At 51.2% G+C, this 23,087-nt stretch overlaps 6 protein-coding genes across 6 annotated transcripts; 4 read left to right on the top strand and 2 right to left on the bottom strand.

The window, feature by feature from the left end:
• Positions 1–462: 462 nt before the first annotated feature.
• AYO21_11628 (hypothetical protein) lies at positions 463–2,658 on the bottom strand (the record flags this gene model as incomplete). The annotated part of the gene is made up of 4 exons (XM_022661514.1): positions 463–1,041; positions 1,102–1,632; positions 1,683–1,815; positions 1,994–2,658. The coding sequence occupies 4 exons, from the start codon at positions 2,656–2,658 to the stop codon at positions 463–465; spliced, it is 1,908 nt and encodes a 635-aa protein (XP_022506184.1).
• Positions 2,659–7,264: 4,606 nt separating this feature from the next.
• On the bottom strand, positions 7,265–9,305 carry AYO21_11627 (hypothetical protein; the record flags this gene model as incomplete). Its single annotated transcript, XM_022661513.1, has 3 exons — positions 7,265–7,421; positions 7,518–7,752; positions 9,134–9,305. 3 exons carry the CDS (start codon positions 9,303–9,305, stop codon positions 7,265–7,267), a joined length of 564 nt encoding a protein of 187 aa, XP_022506183.1.
• Positions 9,306–9,559: 254 nt separating this feature from the next.
• AYO21_11626 (hypothetical protein) lies at positions 9,560–10,394 on the top strand (the record flags this gene model as incomplete). The annotated part of the gene is made up of 3 exons (XM_022661512.1): positions 9,560–9,593; positions 9,656–9,954; positions 10,002–10,394. 3 exons carry the CDS (start codon positions 9,560–9,562, stop codon positions 10,392–10,394), a joined length of 726 nt encoding a protein of 241 aa, XP_022506182.1.
• Positions 10,395–11,177: 783 nt separating this feature from the next.
• AYO21_11625 (hypothetical protein) lies at positions 11,178–11,591 on the top strand (the record flags this gene model as incomplete). The annotated part of the gene is made up of 1 exon (XM_022661511.1): positions 11,178–11,591. One exon carries the CDS (start codon positions 11,178–11,180, stop codon positions 11,589–11,591), a length of 414 nt encoding a protein of 137 aa, XP_022506181.1.
• Positions 11,592–13,248: 1,657 nt separating this feature from the next.
• AYO21_11624 (hypothetical protein) lies at positions 13,249–13,847 on the top strand (the record flags this gene model as incomplete). Its single annotated transcript, XM_022661510.1, has 2 exons — positions 13,249–13,304; positions 13,589–13,847. The coding sequence occupies 2 exons, from the start codon at positions 13,249–13,251 to the stop codon at positions 13,845–13,847; spliced, it is 315 nt and encodes a 104-aa protein (XP_022506180.1).
• Positions 13,848–20,515: 6,668 nt separating this feature from the next.
• On the top strand, positions 20,516–21,265 carry AYO21_11623 (hypothetical protein; the record flags this gene model as incomplete). Its single annotated transcript, XM_022661509.1, has 1 exon — positions 20,516–21,265. The coding sequence occupies one exon, from the start codon at positions 20,516–20,518 to the stop codon at positions 21,263–21,265; it is 750 nt and encodes a 249-aa protein (XP_022506179.1).
• Between the last annotated feature and the right edge of the window lie 1,822 nt (positions 21,266–23,087).

Here is a 23,087-nt window from a genome sequence, read left to right as displayed (position 1 = left end):
TGCATCGAGAAACTGGGGAGACTACGCAAAGGCAACGAGAAACTGGGCGAACACAACTACAAACTGTGGAAGAAGGGCAGCAAGGGACGTTGGAGAAGCGCTACGAAGGGCGGCTTGGAGCTGTATCGGGCGACATCTCGTCAACCCAGGGGGCAGCTCCAGCTCGACGAAGTGGTGTTGTACTATGGTCACTACTCAGCGCTCCGACAACCAGCACATGGACTGCGAACATCGTAGGGATGGGGTGCACTCGCAGAATATGATGTGTCCGCCTTGTTTGATTGGTACTGCCATGTACAAGTGTATGATACGCAGAGGTCCATGTCCATGGAATACATCAACATCGTCATGCCGCCAGATTGATTGACCTTTCAAGAAATTGAAATGGATGGAGTCGCCGGTGGATAGATTTCACCATCCCTCCCATGGGCAAATCTGCTCAAGGGGCTGTTGAGGAAGCCATCACAGGCCATCCCGCGGCCCATTCGCGATGGGATAATCCTGCATATTGTAAACGTAAACATGGTCAGCAGGCCATGTAGGCTGCGCGAGCTGATCCCACTGATACAGGCTACTTGAGTCGTAACTGGGTATACCAGCGTACGTATAAACATGGTCAGGAGGCCATGTAGGCTGGGTGAACTGATCCCACTGATACAGGTTACTTGAGTCGTAACTGGGTATACCAGCGTACGTGTTCTGTAGTAGTAGCTCATACTCCAGATTGGCGGCGGTGGCAGGGTGCGTCGAAAAGTCGAACACTGGCTGGCAATGGATTCCCCAGGGGAGGCTGTAGGCTTCGGGCGTATCAAACCGCGAGAAATAGTCATCGAATGGCAAGATCCCTGCCGAGTTCTGCGGAGCTGTAATCGGAGGTGGTTTCTCCGGAGACTCTGGAGCCTCTAAGGGGGCCAGTGCCCTTTGTTGCTGTTCGGGATCAGAGGAAGATTCGACGCGGCGTTCGGGGTCGATGGTTTGTCCCATGAGCTTCAGGCGTTCGCGCTCGGTGGCTTCTCTCTTGAGCCTCAGGCGCTTCCGTCGCTGCCCTCCTAGTCAGTATATCACTTCCACTAGTCGCCAGCGCCAGAGGGGTCAGCGTACCTTCCAAACCCGGTCCCGAGTTAGCGCTCTGTCACGCCAATGGGAAATATTCCTCCAGTCATCACCGGGGTCGAATGAGAAGCAGATGGATGGGCCTATATTCTGCGTCGAGGATCGGGGTATTGTGTCACAAGAGGAATAATGATGACTCTGATGATGCGACACATCTGAGACCAGTGGGGTGTTTCCACTGAAATTTGACGGGGGAAGAGGGTTTTGCTTCGGAGGTTCCTGGTCAAGTTGGAAAAGGGCGGAGAAGTTGTACTGTTGCACTTCCTCGAACACGTTGCTTGTGGAATCGCCGTGCAGGACTCCCACTTGTCCCAGGATGTCGTGCATCCATGGCGCTTCGTGGCTGGCCGCCTCCCAGGGCGCGCTGTTCTCGTCCGGACAGATGAGGTCACTATGGAGCTGTGCCTCGGCGGTATATTCAGATGGCAACTGGTTTGAAAATCGCTGTATTGTTGCCTGGGACTCTGAATTGGTGTCTCCGTCGGAGCGACATGGGCTCCGGGAGGAAGGATTTTCTATCTGGAGAGTGTGGTTCATTTGTCTCTCCAAGGGCTTTTCCTGCTCCGTACCCCGGTTTTCTGATGTCTTTTGCACGAGAAGAGGAGCGTCGAAAGTACACGGCAAGTTGTTTTTACGACATCCACCGCATACAGGTCGTTGTTCTCCGCAATGAATTCTTCTTCGTCGACATTGGTCACAGTTCTTGCGCAGCGGTAGGGGAAAAGGCGTCTCGAAAGCACACGCCGAGTTTTCCTTACGACAATGCCCGCATTCAGGTCGTACTTTGTCGCATTTCAATCCGCTTTTGAGACACTGATTACAAACAGGGTAGTGCTTCAGCAGGTGACCATTCAGACCCCGCGCCGAGGTGAATGCGTACCTGTTGGTGACCTTGCACTCGGGAAATGGGCAGAAGTGTGTTTTCGGACTCTTCTTGTGGTGCCCTAGCCAGTGCCCGTGTGGTCGCTCGTGTCCGAGCACATGTCTTCTCCAGTAATAGGGGTGGGGAAATGTCTGGTTTTTTCCCAAGCAGCTGACGTGGTCGCAGTATATCTCGCCATCTTCGTTGTACGGCGGTAGCCTTTCGAGGGGTGGATAGGTCTCTTGCGATGGCGTGGAGGTAGACGTGTCACGGTGATCGCTAGCTTCATCCTCGTCATCGCACCGAACCGGTTCGTCATTGCTGCGGCCATGATTGTTGTATGCAGCAGGGCTTACCATGAATATCTCACGCACCATGTGTTCTTGAGTCGCTGCCATCTCGGTCTCATAGGATGTAGGAGTTCGGAAGGAGGTAGATATGTCGTCTATGGAGCTCTGTGCGGCGTCATAGCCGACGAGAGAAGTGCCGAATTGAGGATACCAGTTTTCCGAGGACTCGAAGTCGCTGGAGCTCTGTACGGCATCATAGTAGGCGAGGGGTAGACTGGATTGATGGTACCAGTCTTCCGAGGACTCGATGTTGATGGAACCCTGCGCGGCATCATAGTAGGTGAGGGGGAGACTGAATTGAGCGTACCAGTTTTCCGAAGACTCAAAGTCCATGGTGTGATTCTCCTGCTCTGTAGCGGAAGTGAGTTTTGGTAGACATGGGAGAATCGAGTCGTCTCGTGTCGAATTCTTCGACACAGGGGTGTCTTATCTGTAGTATGGGTGGATGAGTGCGGGAGAGCACTACTTTCTCACATAGCAAAAATGAGGGTCAATCACTGACGAGCAGAGCGGCGGATCTTCCATCGAAGCGCAGTTTATGTCGGTGGCACAGAAGTTACGAAAGCCCAGCGATCTGAAAAATCTTGTGGCGTGTCATGATCGGCGATTGGGGATGCCTAGACCAATGAGATACGTTGTCTCGGTGGCCAGGGGAGGCGCGGCCATCCAGAATGATCAGGTCAGGACCCTTGTTCGGCTGGAGGAGTTCTACGGGTTGTACGGGTTGTACCAGTGGAGATCGCGGGGATCCAAGGGAGAGCCCCAGGTTGCCACATGAATGATACTATTGATCGGGCTTCAACGCCAAATGCTGGTTCTCAGAAACTAGACTTAGTGGCGTTGTGAACCTGCGTTTCACGCACGACTGGCTCAGTATCTATTGTATCGCCTCACAAGCGAATTCAGCTTCAAATTCAATCGCTGTTCTTGATAAAGACACATTTTTGTCACGCCACTCCACACGGTTTAGTCCGCATGTCCGTATCTGGCCGCCAAAGACTCCGAATGACTAGCGCGGTGGCAAGCAACTTTGTTGGGTTCCGGTTGGCCACTGGGAGGACCAAGTGCATGGAGCCAAGCAGGAAGGCAGGCAGCGGCCTGCGCCCCAACCCGGCTTGACAAGAGAGTTCGCATTCCGTATCACCTTTGACGTAAGTTCAGGGGGCGTTCCGGCCCTTGTCTTCCCCTAGTGTAGGTCTAGGCGGTAGGCCCTAAGGGGCTGGTGGGGGGTTGGAGTTACTTACTACGATCGCTAGTCTGTGCCTGCCAAGCATTTCGGTGAGCAGCCCTAGGCCACAAGCCGTGCAAACCCCCAGAGACCCCTCCCCCCTATCTCCAGGTCGCCGTGCCCTTGCAAAAGTGACCAAGTTACGTTCTTGCAGGAAAGCAGGGAATGTCCAATCTTGTAGTCTTGCATCATCCCATGCCTGTTTTTGTATGGCCATTCGTGTTCTCAGACCTGCACCTGCTCGCCGGGTCGCATCACTAAGGGACATGTCGCCATGGCTGACTGGCTCATCACTGCAATTATCTTCCGGTGTGTGAATGTCGGTCTTTGCATCCAGGCCTTCGATGTTACATCAGGGTCGAACTCCTGGAACCCACCTTTTTACTTTTTTACCAGCCACCGCTTGATCAAATTTGCACTTGCGACCAAACAGATCCGGGCTGCGACACGTCCGTGGGCTTCAGCACATGCCATCGAAGGCTTTGTGGAGGTAAACTCACTCACTATGCAGGCCGTGCGCCCATACTAACGCCCACAGTCTACACAAGTATGGCACTTGCGCTGTCAAGCCTTCGGACGAGTAAAGTTTATCACGGGCGTTCGATAGGCCTTCCTCACACGGCTGCTGTTGTTTTCACAGTCGTTCACGTCACGGATCAGTGGCTTCAATTCGCAATTTGGAGATTTTCTTGCAAGTCCTGGTAAGCGACAGTGACAACTCCAAAAGCACCACTATGAGCCAGACGCACTGCAATTGGAGAATGACCAGAAATGTCCTCCAAATGGTGATTTCAGCCCCGAGTCTTTCGGTCCACGTTGACCGTACCTCAGTCGAGGCTATCGTCCATCCCGCGGATTCTGATTGTCAGAAACATCCTCACTACACCATCATCCATCTAAGGAACCTCCTCAGGTTATCTTGTTCTCCAGGTACATCGAAACAGCCATGACTTCCGACCCGACATCCACTGTATAGACAGAGACAACCAGCATTCTCGAATGGTCGGAGGACCACCACAGCCATTTAAATTCCCGAACAATCACGCTTGCTCTGAGGGCCAGCCGTCCCCAATACGATATCTGCCGTGATAATCTGAATACGGATCTTGACGCTACCGGTGCAAAACTCTCTAGAGACGTCCAGAATCCGAAACATATCATCTTCCTGCCACTGCTCAACCTGCTCGGATCAAAGATTCATTTTTGTTCGAGGAGAGACAGACTCCCCAAAAGAATCGTCTTGTAGGCACCCATGTCTAAGAGACAACTGCGTCCAAATCTCGCCTCAATTCAGTATACATGAAGAGGTCCTCTACAATTGAACTCGGTCTCTCCGTCGGCAAGGATTCCCTGGAAGATGTCAAAAAACATGGACGAGCTGAGGAACATCAATTCATTGGGGTTGTATCGACCTTGCATCTCCCCCGACGTGGCGGGAAGTCTTCCTGGGTGGTCGAGAACAAGGCCAACTCAACTCGGCTCAACCTTGTCTTGTCCCTCGACACAGCACCTCCAAACCTTGCATCCCATACCACATTTATCATGGATACGCCTTCGACATCCCCGCGCCCCCATCCTCAACTCGTAGCGGGCATTATGACTGTTCGTTATCACATCCTTCCCATGTTGCCGGGTCGGCGGAGCATAGTCTGAATAGCGCGTGGGAGATCGGGGGCGCATCATTTGTTGAGATGCAGCGTTTGTGGCATCGACTTTGGAATCGACTTTGGCTTCGTGAGTGCTTTTGGTCGCCCCACGAGCCTCAACATCCGTTCCGTTCTTGTTCGAGGCTCGGGTTCGTCGCGGCCGAGTCGTCTGGCGTTGTGACCGATCTGAGGAATTTCAATGGGCTCGATACTCGCCGGCAGAACTTTTCGTGCAGTTTCATCGTCATAATGTCAACGGATTCTCAGGTGTCAAATGTTGCAATATGTTACTGAGAGATCTGGACCCGGGCTCAAGACCGTTCTCTTTCCTTTTGATACCTTCGGTCTGTAGGCAGTGCCGAGAGTCGGCCTTCATCGACAGGGCTATGAAAGGAACGCCCTAACTTATAGAGTGGTTGAGAGCAGGAGCATTTCATTGGGCGCGAACAAACCGGTGAAGGATATGGTCAACTGTTACCCAGTCAAATGAAAAGAGGACATGCCCGCGTAAATTAGTTTCTGATTCCTGCTGCGACGAGGCGAATTTAGATGTTCTCGCGAACCAAAAGCTCTATCACGCTTCGAAGGAAACGCAGGTAAATCCTCCAAGCACTCTCCGAAATCGGTGAAGCACCGTCTTAACGTGATACTGCCTGACAAAATTCGAGCAAGTCCTTTGAAAATGAAGCCGACCGCTTGGAAATCTTCGTCTCTATGTCCGATTGAACCTGTCTATACTATACGTTAATGTATCGCCCCCTCTGCCCGCTTTCTCTCAAATCTCTACCACAATGGTGTTGTAAAACACTCACATGTACTTGAATGCGCTTTGTTGTACCGCTCTCTTTCACACACAGACCAAATGACGCTGCAGCTCAGTATGCCGGCCAGGAACAAAATGTAATGCCAATGTTATATCCCTCGTTCCCCTTGCACAAAATTTGTATGTCTTTGAAGTTCAAAACTATTTGCTTCCCAAAATTTTGTCGCCAAAGCTGGTATGTGAACATGATGGTGATGTTCTCCGCCATGGGCCTGTCTGTCTTCGTCGCGTCTCACTGCTGGTCGAACGTTGGCCACAGTTGCTGGCATTTCTTCCCCGCTGTTGACCTGTACAGCTATCTGATCGATTTTTTTGCGCGCGCAGGGTGCCAGGGCGTGTGTATAGAGTCTTGTTGGCTGATCCCAGAGCAACCACCACATCCCTGCATTCGAGAAGACAGCGAGCGCTAGCGTAGAATTGGGACTGTCTATCGGAATTTTTGAGCGAGCTCGAAGCTTCTGGCCTTTCTTTCCTGCGATGAAAATCTTGTAGAGAGAATGGGGCTTTTGGTGTGAGAGGTAGGGAGCTCTTTGGCCTCATCCTCCGTCGATGCCGCAGGTAGTTGTGCAGGTGAGGATGGCCGGTGTGGTAGGTGTGGTAACGATCGCGAGAGTGGTGGCAAGGATCCAGAGCTGCCGGGCACTGCTCTGAACGTAGTGCGTTCTGAATTTGATTCCAGTCCGTCGAAGGTATCCTCGTCGGGCTGGGAGGCTTTAGGAGGCAGCGCATGACCGAAATCGATCTTTGGGTTTTGGTGTAGTGCAGTGAGATTCGGTGGATTCTGTGGATTGGGGACTTCGAAATGGAAGACAGTGACAGGGTATAGATGACACGACGGTAGCTACGTACACAATTGTACTCGACGGAAACAACTCTAGAGCTCTTATATACCGCCGTGGAAATTAATTATTCGGCCAACCTTCTTGATCCCTGAGGGTTAGGGCAACATACGAGCTGGGACAAGGCCATCCAGTCCCCCCGAATTACACACCGCCACTGTAGATCGGACAAGATCGGGAGGAGGGGGTCTGCCCATGCTCCCCGTTTCGACCTGGGGGAGGGTGATGACGCCGTTGGCAATTATTTGATTTGAAACCCGCTCACCGGAAATCAAAGATGCGGGGGTGCCTCCCTCGGTATAGCTGGGTCAAATTTGTTGTATCGAACCTGGGGTTGGGAACGAGCACGCTGGTCGGGATTGACTTGGCTGATGTCGCAAAGTTTGTGTCAGCGAGAGACTCTTTAGTCCTTGTCTTGTTCTTGCGCACGGTTCGCGCCAACAGGTCCTCGAGCCCGTCGACGTCGCTGCTCCGGTTGCTCCGGCAGGTTCTGCGCGGCCGGAGCGGGAGTGTCTTTGTGCCGGAGAAGTTCTGGGTCGGTACGGACGCTGTTGAGGGCCCTGCCGGACTGGTAACGCTGGACTTTGAAGCGAGCAATCTTTCCCCAGTCGTGGTACTTATCTACGTACCCGTCTGTCTGTCGCAAGGCTGCTTACTCTCGGCCCCTTGTCCCGACTCCGGGAGCAATCACCACATGCTCCTTGTCCGAGTACCATACTCCATGAAATTGGCTGTAGCTTCTTGCTGCTGCGCGACATGCTGACTCCTGCACTTGTCTCGCTTCAACATGGGTTGTGTAGGAGGAGTGGGCGACCGACGAGTGGGAGTATGCGGCTCCGTCTCCGTCTGGACCAGGCAAGGAAGACGCTGACGAGATAGAGATCTTGGCTTCTGTTAGCTTCTGTTAGGAGGGAGTTGAAGCCTTGCATAGAGGAGCCGCAAGGGGGCGAGAGGCAGGCAGGCAGGCTAGTGCGACGTTGTCCGGCTGTGTTCATGTTGAGAATGGTTCGTTGTCCATATGGGATGGCGAAGCACATCTTCTATCCTTGGGCGCACATTGGCAGTCAAGTCACCTGCCCCTCGTGCTTGAAGAGGTTTACAACGACCGCAGCTCGGGTGGCGACCATACCTCTTCTGCAAGCAAGCGCTGCGACATCCGCGACAGTGCCAACTTCAAGCCCTGCCAGCCCGTTGAAAATCGAGAGACTTGCAGCCTAGCAAGAGAAGGAGTGGTGGGTGCGTAGCGATGATCTGGTCTGGAACCTCGTTGTCAGTGAAATTTGGTACCCTCCCTCCCCGGCGTGTTCGCACATGTGCAGACTGATGAGGAAATCGGCAAAGATGCAGCAGCACATGTCGGCCGAGACCAGGAGGATCACAAAAGTAGTGGTCCCATTTTGGACAAGAACCAGTGCTTCAGCGAGTGATGGATTTCCACACACCGAGCTGTCCTCGCCGTGGATCTTGGCTGCGCTCCAAGACCCGCCGCAACATCTCGGAGCAAGTGTGTCGTTGTGCCCTTATGAAACCGCGCGACGGCCGCTCCCGTGCTTTTCATCGTTCTTGTTATTTATCAATCACCCAGGCACCATCACTTCGGTTCATCGTCTTCCATCTCGTTGTCGTCGTGTTTGTCGTTGTGTGTCTGGGAAGGGGGGGAAGCATTCACGGATGGGAATATGCCGTTTGAGACTGCTCCGTTGAGTGTATGTGCGGCTACAGTCGGGACACTTGTATCCAGCATCTTTTGCTCGACGAGAGGGTCGCAGGACGTGAGAGTTGGAGATCGATCTGCAACAAACAGTTGTACTAGGACTGCCCTGGATCATCCCAGTGTCAGCCATCTGTCCCTCCGACCGTGGTTCAAGAGTTCACACGAAAAGCCAAGGGATCTTCTGTGCCTTACAAGAAGCGCCGTTTCAAAGCTGGTTTACTCTGGGCGTCAGTCATGGGGGTGCTGCACAGGAGATTCAATCTCCCACTGACCTGAAGCGGAGCGTTTTCCCGTTTGGAGACTCTGGGCAAATGGAGATAAGGACAGCAGGGTCTCCTGGCGGGGAATCCCAGATGTCCTATGAACATTGCTTTGCTCCGATCTAGAATCATGTAGCGCCTGAGGGCAGCAGCGCCCGACGCCGCAGACACTGCATCTCGTGGGTGCCATTGGGGCCTCTTGGTGAGACCGCTGGGTGCCACTAAATGGCTCCGCTTCGCCTCGATGTATTTTTGGCAAGGCTTTCCAGCGTCTACCGACACTCCAGGGAACACGCACGAAGTTCCGTATGCTCCAAACGCGAGGCGAGTTTCCCAGGCAGCGACAGTCTCGACAGGATGGGCAGCGCTTGGATGGACCAGTTATGGAGCTTGAGCAGGAGACGAATGCTGGGGATCCAGTAGGGCCCGGCCCTAGCGGAAAGAGCGCGGAAGCCTGGAACGGCACGCATGGTTGAGAACATGGCGCGACGTACAGTGTAAGTGGAATAACTTGATTGATTAGGTAAGGAAATCTATCTGGCGCGCCTTCGGACTAGATATGGAAATTATTCGGCCAACCTTCCTGATTAGGGCAATATACGGCTGGAACAAGTCGTCTACTGCTGATTCTCCTGCGGCTGCCTTGACTTTCTTTCTTCATTTCACTTCACATTCGACTCAACGCAAAGATCTTGGTTCGTCATTGGATACGCATGAGACGATAATGGCCCAGTCGACTTCATCGACGCAACTGGAACGTATGGATTTCCTACATCCTTTCCTCCGCTTTACCCATGTCTGACAAGCACATCTCGAACAGTGACACACTTGGAGGACCTCAAGCCGAAATATGTTCTTGGACGTGTAAGGCCCATAGACTTGCATATCGCCTCAATGAAGAAAAACCTGGAATTCCACAATCAAGTGGAGATTTACGACGCGTATCCTCCCGGTATCTTGGATGGCTGGAACGAAATGTCCAGAGACGAGTTCTTCAGATACTTCAGTCGGAAAAAGAGCGGTGGAAGCGACATGACAGACACAGAACATTGGATCGCTGTCTACATCGGGCACGGCCGCCCACCATCACAAGACTTTGTGCTTCTGCGCAGTCTCCAGGTCGAGTCTCCCATGATTCATTTGAGCAGCGCTGACTTGAATACAAGGCCGAACATCTGACTCCTCTCCTTCGTCTATTGTCGCGGCTGTACGACATCCAGGACCGATTCATCAAGCATCGCGACCCAACGTCTTGCCACCGAGATCTATGTTGGCTGTATGGCGAGATGCAGAAAGAGTACAGCACAGCCCTGCCAACTATCGCTTCCAACTTGTCCGACCTGTCAAACGGGCTTGAATGTCTGACCATGGTGAGTGGCTTCTATGTTCATGTGATGAACATGGTAGCGCTGTCCAATACATGGTCACCAATGCTCCAAGACATGATATTTGGACCCCAGAAGGCTCTGATCGACGCAGAGAAGACGCTCCTCAAGCTCCTTAAGCGACATGTGCGCCTCAAAGTTCCTCAACCGGTCAACTATCCGCAAAGAAAGTAAAACTGGCCACCACTCTGATATGAGCCTCGACAGGGACTAGAGTTCAGATCTTCACATCATCAAGAGAAGGAGAGCATACCTTTGCTGTTCCTAAAGCAACCAAGCCCAGGCCATAATTCTCAGAGTGCGTGGAGAGAAGGAGATTCGTCCAAAATTAGTTTGGCATTTTCAATAGGATTGATGCAATGACAGTCATCGTGATGGACATGACTCCCTAGTGTTGTTTCGACGGCTTCCAAGTCACGTTGCACACTGCCAAGGTGTGATAAAGGTGTGATATACCATGGCCTCTAACCAGGGTAAGCTAGCCAAGGACTGGGCGCACCCGAATTGGGCGGTTAAGTAGCGGTGTGCCCTCGCTCACTCCTCAAAGCCTCTTCAAGGCTTCGAATCTCTGTACATAGAGGACATAGCTACATAGCCTTGGTTTATTCGTTCAATCCATCTATCTATCAGACTCCGCGGGCTTTCTCTTGCAGACGCGCCCTCTGAGTGTTCGCAGCAATTGGCCCATAAACACAGGCTCCCCTGACACCCTCCCCCCCTCCCCCTATCTCGACACCCCGACCGCAGCTCGTGTACTCCAGAGTGTTTATTTTTTCTGCGTCAAGATCACAAAAAAGTATGAAGTGGCAACCATGTTTCAGCATTTGGAGAGTGTTGCCTACTTGGCTCCGCTGTTGCTTCAATCCGCCACCCGAGGATCGACCTGACGGAGGTGACCTTGCCAGGCCGGTTATTATCCATCAACACATGCAGCATGCGTCTCGCCCATACACGACAATGAACCAAGGATCGAGTCGGCATGAGACCTCTGAACGAGAGAAAGCCAACTGGGTACAAAAGAAGGACCGATTCCAAGATCACCAGAAAGACTGTGAGCCATGCCAGACAGCAGAATGCACGAGGCTCAAGCAATATTTGTATTCCATCTTGGAGAGCCGGAAGGGTGCGAAAAGTCGAATTTATCTCGACAACAACTTCCACCCCGATCGAAATGGCTCTTACGCCGCAGAGGTGACACTGACGAGGTTCAGCGCGAATCCGAAGACGGCGATGTTGGTCTTTGAGGAGCAGCCGAAGAAAGATCCGACGGTCCCGTACACACTGGAATTCGAGTGGAAAGAGTTGAAGCACATGGACCCGTTGCGGAAGATCGGTATCCCGGGCTGCGAGATAAGCACCGAGATCCTCTAGGAAGAAAAAGGTCGGTGTCATGAGAGACACGCATATTTGTCCACCATCATTTCAACTGCGACCCAGCTTTTTCGTGAGAAAATCAGTCTTTCAAGCCCAGTCTGGATCTACAGAACATTTGATGAGCATCGTTACGAGCAGCCGCATATGAGCGTCAAAGGTCACCAGAGCTATTTCGCCGCAGGGTGACTGTGTATTTTGTCGATGGGGGTAGCGTGAGTCGTGAGGCAACGGACTCAGCCGCCGGCGGCCTCTTTGCGAGTTTGATTTTGACGACGACGTTATCAGGACCTGCGCCAGGGAGTAGGTGCCGACAGCTTGGATTTCGGTATATTGTATTTGCCCATCTGTATTTTCTATATATAACATGTCATATATATTAACGACTTAACGCTTTGAGAAGGAGGAAGAATTAATTCCCACCTGAGTTGGGTGGTCGGACCACCTGAGTTGGGTGAGAGGGCTGTTGCAGCTGCCCCTCTATACTGTCACGTGGAGTAAGCACAAGGTGGGGTGGTCAGCAGACTTACGTTCGACCCACAGCGTTACGCTTTCAGCCTTGTGCATTGACAGCCTTGTGCGTTGACAGCCTTGTGCGTTGGCAGCCTTGTGTACAACGCCTATTTGTCCTTTGCATACTCATCCGGTCTTGCTTGCACTTCCCTCTTCAATGGGTGGGGAGTGTATGTCTCCTTGGCGATTGTCTATCCGTGACAGACGTCTTGATGAGCTTTGGGAGGACACGTCGTGAGGGGGACTTGTGTCATGGGCATTCCAGGTCTAGATGACCGGTAGCTTAGTGAGGGTTTAGAGGGAGTCCTGCAACTAGCTGGCGAACCTAGTGACAGGGAGGATAAATTTAAGGAGGGAAAGAAAGAAGGAAGAACGTTCCCTCTCTCTCTCCTTATATCATACGCTCTACTGTAAGGGGTATCTATTATCATACCTCTCTCCCTTGCCTCCCTCTTCTGTATACGTCATCCAACCCATCCCTTACGTATGCCCTCCTTACATCTTGTCTCTCCCTCCAGCACACGCACTCGTTTATCTTCTTAAGGGAAAAATGTTGTCAACGTGTGACGACAGTGATGGAAATAGCACAGCTTCTTCAGGAAATTGATTCGCACCGTCGGTCACTAATAAGTGTACATTGTATTGTTTGCGAAGAGAAGGGGTTCCGTCCTTACTGCAGAACTAGCAACTGACATGGATGGTAAAATTGTAACGGCACCACCATGCAAGCCAGCAGAGACCGTCCCGCTGCTACATCTGATCTGGTCAGCGAGTTGACTGACCCAATTCCCCACGCCCCTCACAAGCACCATGATTACTCATCGATGATATTTGCTGCTCCTGAGGGAAGAAGGACCAGGTACAATTGATGACTTTTGCTCCGGAAGGTCACATCAATTCCCCTCAGATTCCACTGTCTCTGTCACGGTCTTGACAAATGCCAGGTGTGGGATACCCCGCACAAGGCTGATTACCCCACACGAGGCTGAATATCTGTGAACTCTTCTACCGTGGATTGCACGTTATTGCTAGTTAGACTCTTTCGTCTCAGAATTCATATCATAATTGCACCCTTAACAGCGATCTCTCCTGTTCAAGGCTGCGCCGTGATAGTCTCCACGCCGCATGGTAGCTAATAGTCACAATGGCGGATCTAGACTTACAGTGGTTCTGGTTCTGGTTCTGGTTCATCACGGTCTTGTACGCTTCTGGATATCCACGTTTAGTCAGATAATTGACTTGACCAGTATCTTCAAATACAATCGTCTCATGATCCACGGAATGATGCAAGCCAATTCGGCTTCCTGACAACCCGACGATCGTGCCGAGAAACGCGACGACCATAATCGCGACCCTCAGTGAGGATCTTCCTTGCCTTTTGGAGGGGTAACAGCGCCATCTAAGGGCCGGTAGTAGATACATCTCGATTTTCAGTCCGTCTGATGTATACGATAACATTCACACCCTTCGTGGAGGGTGTACAGAATCATGCACAAAAACGTCACAATCCTGGTGTCAAAAGTTCGATCCGCCAACAAGCGGGAGCAGGTTGTAACGGTGATCAGGAACATCGGTCAAGAGCGAAGGAACGCCCACAGAATCATTGTGCTTGCCGACGATGATATCGCCTTCGCGGCGAGCTCTCCCGGATGGATCCTTGCACCTTTCGAAGACGACAGGGTCGGAGGAGTAGAATTCCCACCAGTCAACGAGCCAAAAGAATTCAAGCCGGATCAGTATTAGAGGAATGCATCAATTGGACCTTGGCGGACTCCATCGGACGTCGAAACTTTGAAATTCTGAGAACAGGAACCGACAGGTCGCTCTCATGTCTCTCCTGGATATTCCTTGCTTTACGATCGGAGATCGCTGGAGACCTTGGGACACTCGAGAGGTTCGTGAATGAGCCACGGAATGGTCGAAGACTCAATGCAGATTGTACGGGTTTGGAAAGAGTTCTGGAACCAACATAGGAACAAGGAGGATAAATCTGAGGAGAGAAAGAAGAAGGAAGAAGACTCCCTCTCTCTCTCCCCTTATATCGTACGCTCTACTGTAAGGGATACCCATTGTCTTACCCTTCTCCCTTTGCTCCCTCTTTCGTACACGCCATCCATCCCTTACGTACAATTCTCCCTGCACCGTGCGGGACTCGTCCAATCAGGAGGCCGTATTTTATTTGTACATTGTACAGGCGAATTCAACCAATCAGAAGGTGGAATTTAGTCTTGGCACTGGTTCACCGGAACCGAGAGCCTTCTCCTGGGTTCAACCCATCACAGCTGGTTCTCGAAGGCTTTGGTGTAAGGTCTACTAGGCCGCTCGCATACAGCTTTTCACCCACACATATGGCCGCAGACGCCCTGCCCGCTCCGCCCGCCAAATGTATGCTGCTCCGTCCGGAAATTACACCCGAAACACCCGACATATCCGACCAGGTGCGCATGGAGAAACTTTCATCCGAGAGCATCACAAGGCCGATCTGTTGCCTTCCCCTGCCTGCACCTTTTCAAACACGTTTTGTGAATTTCCCATTTTGAGTCAACAAAGATTCCATCCGCCTCACCACTGTGAACCCTGCAAGCGGTTTCGCGGACAGCATTTGACCTTCATGGTAATTCAGTCACTTATAGAACGGTCTAGACTTTCTGACGTTTGAGCAGGAGTTTAAACCTCAAACACACAATCCGCCAATTGATTTTGAGAGCCTCGGAACGAACACCGTCGAACAAGTCATCGGCAAGGGGCCAGACTATGTATTGGAAAGGTTCCAGCGTGACTGTTTTTGAGAAAAACAGGGAGGGAGAAGAATATCATGTGGCTGGCCAGACGAGGCAAGGAGCAGTTCGAGTGGGCCTGGGGTTGTACATTACTGGCGGAAAAGTCAAAGTCGAGGAAGGCTAGATGCATTTTTGGACAAGGGACAAGTGATCTCATGACTTCTTGGTCGAAGTACATGATAGGGCGTATGTCACGAGCCGCCAAGAATATGACACACCTGACAACCCCTTTATCATTTGACCACCGCATGCTCACCCCCTGAGGGGAAACTTCCCCTTTCTTTCCCTCACACTTTGAGTCTTTGTCAATATATAATATCAAGCAAGGAATATACCTATACCTACCTGTTGTTGCCTATCGCTACCCTCTCTGCCTATCTATATGGGCCGTTTCTGACAGCGGACATGCATCAGAGCCCAACTACTCGAACAACCAGCTCCCCCCATCTTATCACGACAGCATGTGCAAGTACGGCAAAGCATTCGCGGTGAAGCGTGAATGTCTGAGGCGACCGCCATTGAAACCACATCGGCTTGAGATACGCATCGTCCGCAGATGCCCACTTCGCCCCGGAAAAGGACAGCGCTGCGAGGATGCATCGCACGAGCCGAGTTACGATCCGGAACCTTGCAGAAAAGGTGGAAGGTGTGAATACTGCCGAGATTCTGGATTGACGCAGGAAATTGTGAGAGTCACATACGTATGTCGAGTGTTCCCCGTTCATGGTTGTTGTCACTGAAGTGTGTGGGATGTGTAGGTGGAGTACCAGGCTCCAGTGTCATAGTGAAGTGGACGCGGAATCTGGAAAGCATGATCTTGTAACAGGGTTTTTTGGTATTTTTTGTACGGGAACGATGCCGGCAGCGTGGTTTTTGATACCTCAGGTATCGAAAGGGATTATGACAATACTAGTATTAGCGCGTGTTATAAGTTTCGAAGGTATCATAATGCTTTGGTACAAGCGTTTAGGGGGCCAAAACTAACGGAAGGCCGGGTAAAGGTGGGGCGGAAATTAGGGAGCCCCTCTACGCTAGACTATATGCAGACTAGACTAGTCTCAACCAAACCACGCTAGTCTAGATACAGTGCCAGTATCCACATGCCAAGAATATCATCATTATACCAATACTAGCCAATCCATACTAGTGTTGTATCAGGCTTATCGGTACAGTATCGGGAACCACACTGCATGCCGGTATGGCATCGTATCCAGATAGTGGTAATTTGGCCATGAATCCATTTTTTCTTCGCCCCATTGATCCATGTTCTTTTTTCCCGATAAATGACTGTGGTACGTGTGATGGGTTGAACCCAGGAGAAGGCTCGGTTCTGGCGAACCAGCGCCAAGACTAACGCTGGGACCATCGCCACCTCCTGATTAGCTGAATTTACCTGTACCCTGATTAGATAAGGCGCGTACGGTGTAAGGGATACTATATCCTAGTAAACTAAGACACCGTATGTAAGGAAAGGTAAGGAAGAGAGATAAAGGTAAGGGAAACGTAAAGCGTGTACGAATGAGGAAGGACAAGAGAGAAAGGGGAAGACAATGAGCATCCCTTACGGAGGAGCGTACGATATAAGGGGAGAGAGAGAGGACGTTATTCCTTCTTCCTCTCCCTCCTCAGATTTATCCTCCTTATTACTAGGTTAGCTAGCTAGTTACAGAACTCTTTCTGAACCCTCACAGTACGGATGTATTGTGGTTGTGCATCATCTGGCGCAGCGATGCTTGTATGATTATCACAGCCCTGACGCGTATCTGTCACGTGGCCTACGACTGAGGCGCGTCCGTGTTTCAACACGCTTTGATGATCTTTGAGTCTTAGTCTCTTTGATACCACGATATCAACTCAATTAAATACCCAACAGACCCTGAAAGGCCACACATGACGCTTCCGCGCTTTGGTCCAGATTCCCGGGCTGGAGTTTCGATTGTGTTCCGACCGACAAGAGGACTCCCTCGATCACCCGAATACCTCGGCGCGGGCAGATCAAGTATTGTATCAAGCAATACACAGCCACCGACGACAACGAGGACGCCATGCATGAAAATAGGATTGTCCCTGCCGATATGGGATGTCAGAATGTAATCTCGGTAAAAGGCAATTGCAAGATGATCGATTTCGAAGGTTGCATTCATTGATGAGCGAAGTCGCAGATTCATGTTGTGAACGGTTCAGTTATCGACCATCGACAACGAGGGTCACCGAACAGACTGATATCTTTGTCTATAGGTGTTTGGTTTACGAAGTTTTGACTGGGAATCTACCATACCAAGAATACAAAGACTCCGTACACGGGGACCACGATGTCGAGCAACCCTACCTGGCCGATCGCTTTCCTGAAGTGTCAAATCTTCCAATCGGTCCGTTGATAGAAGACTGTTGGCATGGCAACTTCAACTCCATGAGGTTGAACGCTGGTATACAAGTAACCATGTCCACACCCGACCATTCACAGTTTTGATCTCAACCCTGAGTGGAGTTGTGAAAAAAGCGACTCAAACCATGCCGTCGAGGAGCTTTTGGTCGATGAATGCCGAGTGTTCCGTGAGACTGGCCGAACTGAACGGGGTGGCCACGCAAGCCAGCACCCTCTCAATCAAGATCATTACCAAGGTTGAGTCAGTCTCGTCTACGAGTCACTGTCTCCGAAACCCTCCACTACCTACCTCTGACGCGACTGTAACCGCACCACCCAACCTGCACCGAACATGTCAGTGACTAAAGCTCCGCTAGGACCTCGTGCAATGGCCCAAAATGCAACAGCTGACTCTTCGGGGTCAACCTGGAAACGATCCTTTCCACAGTGTGGACACATGAGGTTGTACCCGAGATTACCACTGTTCAAAGCCCTAGCTGGATTCAAAGATGCCCACATGCCACGGGAACCACCCGGCGACGGTATTTGCGAAGCTCGCAGAAACTTTACGGGCTCGTCTGCCTACCTCTGCGCCACCGAAAAAGGTAGTGCAACCGTGATTGCCACCGGATTGTGAAAGGTCTGGGGTTCCAACCTCAGAAGGCTGTTCAAGAGGACATATTCCGTATGGTGATCGAGAAGTGCACGACATGGAGTTCCAAAAGTATGCAAGAAACTGTAGAATGCAGTTGAGACAATCAATGCCAAATGAAAGGGGTGCGGCAACACCATTTTGCAATGAGGCCGGTCAGTAACTTCTTCAAGTGAGATCTCTTTGATCGAAGCTCAGGACACTTTCGGAGCCCCCCTTCGAACACGATACTTTGCAGACCTTGTTGACCGGTGCTACGCAATTCGAGGCGCAGACGTCGACGAAATCCGGGGAAAGGTTGAAGGTACCAGAAGATAACTTTGGCAGATTAGCCCATCACATCGGCAGGCTAGAAGCAACGCGATCGTCCACAGATGCTGTTGTCGAAGCGATGATAAAAGTCCCATCTCTCCGGGAAATCTCCGGTATAACGGGACAACGGGCAAAGAATTGCACACCGAGAGAGGGACCGGAAGGAGTTGAAGATGGCAAGGGCCGTCTGAGCAAGGACTTGCACGACCGGACATCCGAACGGGACCAGGAGAAGGAGCTACGGCTTATGGTACAAGAGAAGATACAAAATGAGATGACAGGGCTTCAAAGAGACCTTACCAGCATCAGAGATCATCATGAGTTGGAGCCGCGATCTTTGAGATATTAGATGCTCTCCAAATCTCGCAGCCTCGCAGCATGCGATGATTCAGGCAATGATCGAAGAAGGAAGGCTAACAAGTCATGAAATAGCAAGTGTTGCCAGCTGCAGCCCCCGTACAATCACTACCTGCCGGACAAACCTGCAACTCTTAAGCAGTACGACGGCACCAAACAATGGCCGCGGAAGCCGCCCTCCGTCGATGATACAACAGATGCTTGGTGGCCTACTGGACCTCCTTCGCGGAAATCCCTTGCTGCTGCGACTGGAAGAGATGGTCACTTACTTATGGGACGAATATGATGAGCTGCTGTCGACGTTAACTATCAGCAGGAGTCTGAAGAAGGCCGAATGGTCAAAGAAGGTGGCTCCGTCGAATTGCTAGGGAGCAGAGTGGCGATCAAATGGGTGATGATGCAGGTGTCAAGCTGCCTTACCTGGCCCCTTACTCACCGGACTTAAATCCCATTAAACAGTGGTTTGCTCAGCTGAAAGTCTTGGTCAAAACTGAGTTTCCAAATTTTGAAGAGAGCCCCGACCCTAAAATTTGGCCACTTCCTACAACGGTGTGTGGATATCGCTAGGAGTGATCAGAAAAGTGCTAGTGGCCACTTTCGACATGATGGAGGATTGGAGAGCCGGAAACAAAATAAAGTTAGATAGCAAAGCACTCGGACCACCAGGGATGGGGCCTAAACCAACCCGCCCCACCCCACAAAGAAGATATTCGTGACCTCGCAGTCCTGGAATTTTTTCTTTAATTTTTTTTTTTTTTTCTTTTTTTTTTTTTTGGAAATAGTGCCTGATGACAGCCATGAGTTCTTGTCGTGCTGTGCGATGAAAGAACAGCGGTATAACTACCGCCGCATTTTGAGCTGCCGGTGTCACCGGGAGATGGTCTCCTCAGTTTGGGCTCGATATAAACCTTGAGCACCGAACTGCTGAAGAAAGTCTTTTACCAGCGAGATGAGCATGAGGAAGGTTTATTCATTCGCGCGACACTCCGAACCTCACAGACCGTTTCTGTTGCGAACATGAAAGACCGGATGTAAAGCCTGCCCCCGTCATCAGAAGGGATCCAGCTCGGCCTGTTCCGCCCAAACCAGCATCTCCAGCGTTTCCAGAAACAGGGATTCCGGCAGCGCAGCTCAGGCATCTCTACTCTCTCCCCAGAACTTGTTGAAACGCTTTGCCTTTCTTTCAGGCCGAAAGAGGACGAGTCTTCCTTCCGGGGTCTTGTACGCCTGCGCATACCCTCCAACTTTGTCTACCCGTATTGGAAGCACTTTAATGCAGGATGGATGCTCAGGGTAGCAAATGGCACTACAGCTGCAGTCTGCCATTTGTACGCACACGGGCTTCCTGATTTCCTTTTTCGGATGATTAGTCAGCCGATTTCCTCTTTTGGATAATTTCCTCTTTCGGATGGTTTTTTCTTCCAGTCGATTTTCGGCTGATTTCCTTTTTCGGATAATTTTATGTTTTTCGGCTGACTTCCTTTTTCGGATGATTTTCTCTTCCAGTCAATTTTCAGCCGATTTCCTCTTTCGGATGAATTTCTCTTTTGGATGATTTTCTCTTTCGGGTGATTTTCTCTTCCAGCCGCATACTGACATGACCTCATAATCGTTTGGTTGGCTCAAAGGCCCCGCTAAATTCTGTTGGGAACTTCTAATTGGTTACTTCAGGCCGGGTGGTAGTAACCCTATTAAAGAGGATGGCCGAATAATTTCCACCACGGTACATAACCTGCATCCCAACCTTATGATACTCTCACGTGACTGGAAGTAGTAACGCCAAGGAGTTTTAGCTGGTCGGGCCAATCACTCACCGCGCCGTAGTAACATGGCTTAGGTGGAAATAGGCACCCATTTCATGTCGGCGCCCTTTTGCGTCCTGCCTGTCAGCCAGATCGTTCCCAACCGCAGTCGCAAAACTTGACAGCCAGTTCTACAACGCAAAATGGCGGGACATACGCCGACCAAAGGCACTGCATTCTCGCCGCAATTCGAACCGGAACAAGACCCCGCAGATAATACCGTCGCCGTCATCGGACTCGACGCGACCGGACTGGCGCTGGCTGCGCATTTCATGGATCGAGGCTGCCAGGTCCTCGTCTACCAGGCGGCAGATAACGGTGCACCTTCATCGAACCGCGAATCCTGTTCGGTATACCGCGAAATCCAATCCAGAGGTTTCTACGCGTCAGGTGCGATCTGGCAGTTTGAAATGACGCCACGGATGGTGGCATACCCTCAAAATGTCTGCCACAAAGCCCGAACGATCTTTATCACAAAGCCTGGCCAAACAAAGGAAATTATCGATAGCTTTGGAGGACGATGCGACAGCAAGCACTGCTTTGTATTCGTGGAAGGCGGCCCGGAATGGAAAGATCTCGGAAACGAGCTGAAGAACTCTGCTGGCGTCTTCAACATTCCATTCTCTCCTTACGCCTGCGACACAATCCCAGGCAACGTCTATATTGACAAAATTCGGGACAGGATAAGTCTGGAGGAGCTAAAACAATCAAACGAGGGCAATGCTCAATCTTTGCTTGGCGTTGCATTATGGCCTTGGAGACATAGCCTAGGACGGACTACACAAATGAAGGATGCGGGCAATGAAGGATGCGGGCAATGGAGGATGCGGGCAATGAAGGATGCGGGCGTGGTATACCTTATGACGGTATCTCTTGATTGTCACCGAGGCTAGCAATAGGATCCCCCAGATACGCTTCTTCATTATGACTCGACATCGATCAAGTGAGGTTCTCCAACGTGATTGTGGCAGCGAGCCTAGGGATGAGGTTCAGTCGATCAAGTTATGCCACGAACAAACTCTCCAGTCTTGTCAAACATATCCATCATCTGAAGCAGCAAGTTTAGAGTAACTCGAGGATTTGGCTTCAACATCATCGGTCTTTGCTGACTTTCGTCATGCTCTTACTTTATAGCATTTCAAACCGCCTTCTGCAAAAATGATGAGAATCGTCATCTGGGGTGAGACTAGCCTAGCATTGTTCGGATTTGCATAGTAGTTGAGATGGGAGGTCGAAACCGTAAATGCCTAAAGTGTAGGCTATCTGATCATCAAGAGAAATGTCTCGGCTTGAGGGTGCTACCTGACAGACATGGAAGATGCTCTCGTCAGAACTAGCCCAACTCCCCACGCCGAGCACTCTCGACGCACACGATTCTAAGCACCTAACAATTATACGAACCGTGCATCCCAGCTCATAGCCATACAAGGAATTTTGGGGGTGTTTTAAACGTCTTTGCCGTTGAACCGTATAGCCTCCCGCGTTAGTCTGTCCACCCAGGGTACAAGCCTTCCGGTTGGACCACTTGGCTATCCTCCTCTTCCCGTGCCTCCTCTCTGCGTATTGCGTATACCTTCTCGTCTCTGCCTACCTATCAGGTCTTTGTGCTGCTGTTTGGCTTTTTCCGGGGGCTCCCGTGCCATAGCTTCCAGCTGCCAGCCTCCAAGGGGTATGCCTATTGCAACTTTTTCCAAGGCGAGGACCCTGACAACATTCTGAAGGGAAATGTATCTTCATCAAGGTAATCTCATCCCAAATCGAAGCCGGCATGAATTCGCAGGGCCCTTCGGTTTTGTCATTGATCATGCAAGCGGAGCAGCGTTTGGGTTCTGCAGATAGATCGTGAGGCTGATCATCAATAGACACGTCGGCCGCAGGCGTACTCGGCGCAGTCAAAGACGGCCATGATGAGGCGGTAGCGAGGGCCCACCCTTTGTGCGTAGGAGAGAAGAATGGGAAGGTGATTTTGGTTGATGTTTCAGTCGAAAGAGGACGCGATTCACATGAGCTTGCTGCAGCCGAGCATTTGCCAAGCTGAACTTATCTTCAGTTCACATGACATCATCTGAAAGCGCTTTTCTGGACTAGCCGAAGATTAGCCGCCCAAGGTGCAGGTTCCAGTCGACAAGACATGCATCGGGACCAAATGCTACAGTCTACTGCACAGGATTGTTTTATTGTACAAGCCGCATTATTCTTCCACCTTCGCCGCCTTTGCGCCCCAATATCAAGCTCAAGGCATCCTTATCGCACTCCGAAACAGAAGCCGCAAACGCCCTTGCGAAGACAACCTTTCCCCTTGCTGGGGCCTAGCCTTTCCTCTCTATACCAGATCAACAAACTGCCTTTTTGCGAGGATAGCAAACTAGTGCTGCGGAGTTTGGGGCACGTTCCAAAATGAGAAAAGCAGACCGTTTGGGGGCTTGATACCTGTTGCGCGACACTCGGTGGCAAGTCGGACAATGAGGGCTACTACAAAACAGAACAATAACTTTCCAGCCCCCTGGGTGCAATCTCGCCCGTATCTCTTCCTAGTTCGTTGGCCAGTGAGGGAGCATCTGACAAGAGCTCAAGTCGTTTGGGAGGTTTGATACCTCGTTTTTTGCTTTCTGCCAGTTTTTTCTGGCTCGGCCGTCGATGCCTGATTGCTCCTGCCCATGCTTTTTTTTTGGGCTGCCAAAATATCCATCAAAAGTCACAATTTTGGCCCTCCCG

Source organism: Fonsecaea monophora (assembly GCF_001642475.1).
Source record: "Fonsecaea monophora strain CBS 269.37 chromosome Unknown Scaff171, whole genome shotgun sequence".
In the NCBI taxonomy this organism is placed as follows: Eukaryota; Fungi; Ascomycota; class Eurotiomycetes; order Chaetothyriales; family Herpotrichiellaceae; genus Fonsecaea; species Fonsecaea monophora.
Note: the sequence above shows the minus strand (reverse complement) of the source record. Positions and strands in the feature narration are given on the sequence as shown.